The sequence below is a fragment of the Solanum pennellii genome, chromosome 8 (genome assembly GCF_001406875.1).
Source record: "Solanum pennellii chromosome 8, SPENNV200".
Taxonomy (NCBI): Eukaryota; Viridiplantae; Streptophyta; class Magnoliopsida; order Solanales; family Solanaceae; genus Solanum; species Solanum pennellii.
In genome coordinates this window covers 60,737,009-60,745,279 of record NC_028644.1, presented here as the reverse complement: position 1 = coordinate 60,745,279, position 8,271 = coordinate 60,737,009, and the positions used below count along the sequence as shown (strand labels likewise).

Genomic DNA, 8,271 nt, shown 5'->3' with positions numbered 1-8,271 from the left:
ATATATATATATATTAGTATAAATATGGATATTTAAAGCAAGTAAAAGAGAAAACTAATAAATAATGAAAGGGTACAAGTTTCATAAAACCAAAACAAAAAAAAATAACAAATATATTATATAAGACGTAAAAAAAAATGAAAAAATATTCAAATGTGTTAATTAAGGTTAAAAAATATTTCACTAAGAAAATAAAAATATGTATGTAAATAATCATCATAAATGTATATGTAACTACCATTGGGTATGCAATAATTGAGAAATATGTAGCCGAAAAATTGAGTTTAGCTATTAAATTGAGTAGGCTGTAGTTATTAGAAAATGTTCTATAAATGAAGCAAAATGAGGAGTATTGGTTATTGAAATTATTTGACTTATTTCTAAGTATTAATGCAACCAAAAAATGAGGAGTATTGGTTATTGAAATTTAGGGCTTGTGTATATTTAAATGTGTAAAGTTAATTTAAATTTGTTATTCATTTAATGCATTAAGATGAATGTATGTTACTTTGTGAAAACATTAATGTCTTTCTAATTCACCACCCTTTATTATGTAGCGAAAGTTATGAAAATGAAAGGCGTGAATTATGGAGTAAATCAATCTTTTAAATAAAGTAATTAGAAGTAGATTATTAAAGAGTGTCTATATATATATATTAGGTAAATTGAACGAGAAAAATAAAAAATATACATTTTTTTTTTAAAATGTAACTAATTTATATTTTAAAAGGATAAAAATGTCTAACAATTTTATGAATATTTTTTTCTTCTGAATTTTTGACTTTAACACCTTTCCACTTTTTGAATGCAGTATAATATAATTCAATAGGTAATTGATTAGCTATTTTATAATACTTTTATTTAGTATAGTGGTAAAATGATATTTTAACTTTTAATTTTTTTTTATTTTCACTTTTATTAATATATGATTAACTTGCGAACTTCATAAAAAAATTAATTGACGGCTTCATGATAAGGAGCCATGAAAATATTTTCCGCACTAGTGTTTGGGTTCAAATACAACTATATTAACAAAAATTTCTCTTTTTTTAAAAAATAAAAAAAGTATGTTTACAATATTTTCCTCTTCTATTCTAAAATTTAGTACTCTCAAGCTTTTAATTCTGACTCCGTATAAAAATATCAATATTAACTCTTTTCAACCATCATTCAAGAGTATTGCATAGTTGTAACCCACCTAATCATTGTGAATTGACATACTTGGTGGAGATGCGGTGGTAACCACCCACAAACACCACTGAAAAATTCATCTCCACCGTAAAAACAACCGAGAAAAACAGAGCAAAAATAATCAGTCGCATTGACACCTTCAATTCACGATTTAAGGTTAGTGGATCTGGTTACATCGTATGGACAAGTTAAGACTTTATTTATGTGATTGTTACGTATTGTATCATACTATATTATGTTGTATTGTTAAGTAAATGGTTTTAAATAAGTGATCAGATTTAATTGAAAGTTTCGATAAATATAACAAACAATTAAAAAAGGGGGAAGAAATTATTTATTCAAATAGCAAAATTTGACTAATTGGTAAAATAAGAAGGCATACAAAATGTGATATTATTATTGAAGTTTTATTTAATAGGAAATAAAGGGACATAAATATCCCACACTCACTAAAATAAATTCATAGAAAATGTGTGTTATGTGATCTTTGAGCAATCAACATTTGGACTAATCTGGTAAGGAACATTAACCTTACATATTCCAGGGAGTTGAGTAGCACGGCCAATTTGAACTCCATTAGCACTTGAAGCAAGGCTCTTTATGCATTTGCAAGCGCTTTGACGGTCAGCTGTAGTACCCGCAGCAACGAGTAGAGATTTAAGCCCACCACAACATGCTGAAGGCACGGTAGGTCCACCGTTTAACACAAAACCAAGACATGGTTCGAGGTCAGTATACACCGTGTTGCACGTGACAGCTGCATCCGCGGCCGTGGCAGCCACCGCCACGCAGATGAGAAGAAGCAAAGGAAATAGTTGCTTGATTGACATTGGTGGTAATGGTACTTGTGATTTTTGTTTATGAATGTACATAGCTATTTATAAACCCAAAAAATGTATGGTATAATTGATTAGTCATGTTAGCCCATATCAAGACACCAGTGGTATTTGGCCTCATATATCATACGGTAATTGATTAGTTATGTTAGCCCATATCAATAAATATCGATCAATCATGTAGTTAAATATTTAGTGCACATACATTAAATAAAGTAGTTGATAGTTTCGTACTACTAGAATGTTCAATTTTATAAAAGAAAAAGAAAAGTGATATTGTAAGACACGTAAATATATATGTCCAGGAAGATATAGTAGACACTTCAAAATTCAAAAATTTACAGTATTATTATCACAAATCGTCATTGTAGTTCCCCTAAACATAACCCAAGAAGTAATTTTTATCATACAAAAAAAGGTGACTTTAGGTTTCTCTCTTCTGGTTATAAATGAAAAATACCTATTCTTGAAAATGTGATAATCATTTTTTTATTTTCTATAAGTTTTTTTTTGGGTAAAAGTTTATTTATCCAACAAGGGGCTTACATTTAATCTAAGACATATTTTATCTTTTATAAAAGTCATAATTACTGATATATATATGTTTGTAATAAATTTTAAGTGATAATAAATTACAAATACAAATAAAATATGAAGAAACATAATTTTATTGTCAAAATAATATGAGTACAATTATGTTCTTCCCTTGATTTTTTTTCTCTTATTTTATCTATGATTCAAGGATTGTTAGTGACGTATTTTCAAACATAGGATAATTTGGACCTCCTAGAAAATGATTTGATCTCCATGTAAATAAGATTTCGTGAATCTTCTTGAAGTATTTGATTTTCAAGAAGAACCTGGCTATGACTATATCTTGATCTCGTTACGAACATCCCAAGATTTTATGAAATATTCGATATTCTTCTTTAAGGGAATATAGTACTCTTTATATAGACTTGAGTTAGAGTCAGGATAGAGTAATCTCCGAGAACTTTACATGAAATTTAAATTATGTAGTAGAGTCGCATAAAATTTGATTATCTACCAATAACGTCCCTACTTCAAGACTATTTGGAATATAGACTAGATGAAAGTCAAATATGAGACTAGAATTATATTACCCACAAATAGAGCTTTCATCTTTGTGGTTTTTTGAATTGAGATTTGCAAATATGATTTGTGGAGATGAGATGAAGGATTCACTAGACATGTAAGAATTTGTAAACAATAAAATTTGTATAGAAAAAATTAATTATCAAGACGGAAAAATATGACAATAATTATAATATTCGAATTCAAATATAATGAGTGTTAATTACAATCTTTAGGATATATCTCTGATTCTTCCAACAACAATAAGAAAAAATTATGATAAACTTGAATTTGAAAGGAAAAATATGGCAACAATCAACATATTTGATTTCAAATATAATGAATTTTAATTACAATCTTTAGGATATTCCTCTGACCTTTCAACAACCATAAAAAGAATTTGAAGGGGTGAAATAGCTTGATCTTCATTAATTTTTGTCTTGAACTTGACTAAACTTATTTGCTACAAACACTTGGATATTTTTCACAAATAATGAATTTAAACTTCACGCTACGAACTATAATCTTTGCTCTAACGTTCTTTGAATCTTGGCTTAGATTGAAAAATAACTACCTTTCTTCATTTGATCTCTTGCTTCTTGTTATCAATATCCGACTCCTTTTTTGAATTATGAAGACCATACTTGTATAGTTGTAGAATAAAAGAGTTGTGGCAAAGACAAAACTTCTTTTGCCCAATTCGATTTGAATTGACATGATGACGCATATCGTGTTATTTTAATATGTGACATAATTTTTTTATTGACTCTTTTATTTGACTTAGCATGACACGTCCTTTGACGTGTGTCACACATTTGGACCCATAGAAAGATGACATCTAGAACATAATAACATGAGTTCATTATTTGTGACCCGTGGCTATTGGGATTCAAACTCAGATTGGCTGGGAAATTTGAACCCTCTTTACCACTTGGGCAAGGGTCACACTTGTGTTAGTGAGTTCAAAAATTAATATATACATATAAAAATTTAAAACTGATTAAATATACACATATATATGATGTTATTTTTTAACGAAGTAGGTTCATATATATAGCCCTGCCCCTGTTCGTGACCCAAATCAATGAAACGTAACTAGTCTAAAACTGAACTTATTAAATGAACAATCAAATTAGATTAACCTACTAATTTAATTATTCGGACTAATATATCTTGAGTACTTGTTTTATTTAAACGTAACAACGCTTACAAAAAAAAAACTGAAACTATGTGAAATTATATATATATGTATATATAAACTCACACACATCAATAGCTTCTTGAAAATAACATAAAGACAAAAATATTCAATCTCATTATGAAGTAAAAACTTATTTTAAAAAAAGTTTGTTATTTGACCTTAGAGCAGTCAAAATCAGGCCTAATCTTGAAAAAAGCATTGACCTTACATATTCCAGTGAGTTTAGAAGCACGGCTGATTCGTGTATCTGTAGCATTTGAACGAACATTCTTAAGGCATCTGCAAAAGCGTTGGCCAGAATGGAAAAATGATATGTTCACACTATAATCTAGTTTATTTTTAGACATTTTTATCCTTTAACTTAAATATGAAATATATTATTCAATTATATTTTCAAGACATTAAAAATGATTAGTGAGATTAATTATTGATGATTTCTTAGTTAAACATGGGAAAAGAATCATAAAATTTACCAAAAAATACATAATTCAATTTTCCTCCTTTTTACTTATTCTTTTTAGTTTTTTTTTTCATTTCTTATTCCTTAATGATAAGAAAAATTTTAAAAAGTATAAAAAGAACTAAGGTTAAATTATCTATTCTAATTTATAATTTTTAATCAGATAATTTATATCTAAATTAAAATATTAAAAATTTATATAAAAAAAAATAAAAATATGAAATTAGCCGAGTTGGCTAAAGAGTTACTCATATTTATTCAAAGGAGTTGTTGTTATACACCGATTTTCTAGAAAAAAATTAATGATAAAAATATATTTTATCCAATTATACTCAAAATTATGTGAGCGAAAGAAGAACAAAACTAAAATTACCATCATGTTTCCTCTATTATGTGAATATCTTCATATTTTTGATAACATATGAATCATGTCATACGCAAAAAAGACTCATTAAAATTAATTTTTATTTGTTATTTCACTACTAGAGACATATACAATATTTTTTATAAAAACTTTGATGGTGCTTCATTAAAAATTTTGAATAATATAAAAAGGATAAAAATAGTTTTTATGATTTCAAAATAAACTTTTATAAAAAAATTGAAAGAAAAACATCTTTATAGTTCTCCGATGACAATGACAATTCAAATTTAACATGAATTAGATTTAAGTTTCATCACGTATATATTTTTTTTTATTAGTATTATTTGTTATTTTATTAAAAAATGTTTGCTATTAAATGATCTGCTAAAATTTTAAGTACACATAGTTGTAGTCACGATATTATTTTTTTCTTTCAAATTAATATTTGTTTGAACGGATTAATAATTTTTAAAATTAAGTAATTTAATTGCATTTATTATATAAATAAATTTAAATACCTACTTAAATAATTATTTAAATTACATTTTAAATACTTTTATATATATATATATATATATATATATATATATATATAATGTAAAATAATTCAATAATAACAATCAAAAGTCAAAATACTTTAGAATTAATAGACAACAACACATTAAAGAAATACTAAAAATCATATTGTTTATAAGTGTTGATCCTATTTCACAACAGTCCAAGATAACTACACATTAATGTTGAAAAATTACATATTTAAAGTTTATGTTTGGTTTTTATATTTTAAAAAATTAAACTACATATTTACAAAAATATGTTTAAAAATTAAACTACATATTTAAAACATTTAAATTACATATTTGATTACTATGTTTTAAGAAAATTAAATTATGTATTTTAAAATTAAATAAAAATTATACAGGGCATGTTTGACCCTTCTCGTAGTACTTTGAGGTATGTTTGAAGAGCCAAAATCATTTTTCGCTGATGAAACTGAAAAACTTATTAAATTTTTTTAATAAAATAAAAATATAAAAGGTATATTTGACCCTTCTCGAAATATTTCGAGTTATATTTGATCTTCTTTATACATGAATTTTTGTCTTTTTTATTAATTTTTTATCTTCTTTAATTCCATGACTAATTTTGATATACTATGTTGATGATCAAATTTAATTTTTCACTTATCTTCTTGCAAAGTCATAGATGCATCAACATTTTTACAACTACAAAATAAAATTCAATATAACCGCAAAAAAATGATTAATTTTAGTTTGTTTGTTTTTTATTTTTTTTTTAATTTTGTTCACTATTTATTTTAAATTCTCATGCTTTCTACACTAAAGAATGGAAGCGAAAAATTAATCATGAACAACAAACTCAAATAAATAAACAAATATATTCATAAGGGAGATAACTAAGACCAAATTAGCCGTTGAATTCAAAAACTCAAAAATAAAATCACATGAAAAAAAACATGATTTTCCTCTATGTGATTGGTTAAATAACTAAAATAAACAAATTAAAAATCTAAAGTATAACTTTCGTTAGTCAGAACAGGATATATAAGTTATTTAATTTGCTCATGTAACAATAAATGTATATATGACCTTTTCTTTACGGAATATATATTATATCTATATCACAAAATTAATGAGTATATCAAATTTTTTTCTCCTAATAATAATTCAACATAATTTGCACAATATTATTATCATGAAGATCAAACAAACAATGTGGTATAGTAATGAAATGTAAAAAATATTCTATATATTATTTGATTATTTATATATATCAATGTTAGTATTATATTAAAAAGAGAGTAGTCAACCTTGATAATAAGACAATTATATAATAAGAAATAACTTTCTTAATTCAAGGCATCACTACGAAAATTTCATTATTATAAATAGTTATTTAAACTATCTAAGTCCAAGATTATGTTATTATTTTTCTAAAAGAAAAACACACACGATGTATAAACAGTTATTAATTAGTGAAAAATCGCATTAATCATTATCATTCTATTGTAAATTTTAGAATCCATATTTATTTTACTTATATTGCATATTGCTGAGAATCCCTAAGAGTAACGTGTTAATGTTAATTATAGTCTTGTATCCGCATTATATTACGTCAATTTGAATACTTATAGATCATTAATCATATTTGTTATTAATATGAAAAATATATAATTTTATAAATTATTATGTTTAAATAAATTTAGGCTATTTATTTGAATATCTTAACATATAATCTAAAACTATATTAATAACGACAATCAAAACTCGAAACACCTTAGAGATGCAAATATTACAATATTATAAAAATCATATATTTCATCAGTGTCGATCATATTTAACAACAATCATATTGAATATGTGATAGTTTTGCACCTTTATATTATGTTGACTTGATAATATGTGAACTATTACTTATTATTATTAATAATATGAGTTCTAACTAAGTAAGTTTATGAAGTTGTGTTCAAATAAATTTAAAGTACATATTTAAATAATTTTGTAAATATAATTTGAAAATATTTCAATAAAAGTCATGCAAAACTCAAAACACTTTATATATGATAAACATCAAAACATACAGAAATCATAAATTTTTTATTACTTATAGTATCGACACTAATTAATTTTGCAAGAATAACGTCAAAAAAACATTTTTTATATATTTTTAGTTTATTATTTAATAATTATATTTTAATAAAATTAGTTATGGATAAACTTAGAGGTGTAAGTGTATATTTCTTATAGTACATAAAGTATAAATGTTTAAATTTGAAATATAGAGAGTATATTTAAAACTGAGTCATATTACAAAAAAAAAATTAATCTATGAATTATATATACATAGAAAATTTGACATTAAAGCAAATAAATTATGCTTTTTTTTTCAAGGAAATTATGATTCTCTTTATGCTCTTAAAAAATAATTTTACATTGATGAAGTTCCAATAGATACGTAAAATAAATTCTTTTATTGTTTCATTCATAGGATGAATTTAACCAATTTAAATGCTTAAATATAATTATTTATTTTCACCATATTCTAATTTTTTTATAAGAAGAGAAAAAAAAAAGTCAAGAAGGAGAAGTGAAATGACAAAAGG

General features: G+C 24.5%; 1 protein-coding gene across 1 annotated transcript; it reads right to left on the bottom strand.

Moving 5' to 3' along the window:
- Positions 1-1,529: 1,529 nt before the first annotated feature.
- Positions 1,530-2,097, bottom strand: LOC107027940 (non-specific lipid-transfer protein 1-like). The gene has a single exon (XM_015228994.2). The coding sequence runs from the start codon at positions 2,061-2,063 to the stop codon at positions 1,668-1,670; it is 396 nt and encodes a 131-aa protein (XP_015084480.1). The 5' UTR covers positions 2,064-2,097; the 3' UTR covers positions 1,530-1,667.
- Between the last annotated feature and the right edge of the window lie 6,174 nt (positions 2,098-8,271).

What these genes read in the sequence shown, in the direction of transcription:
- LOC107027940 (XM_015228994.2), bottom strand. Translation starts at nt 2,063, where the DNA reads ATGTACATTCATAAACAAAAATCACAAGTACCATTACCACCAATGTCA.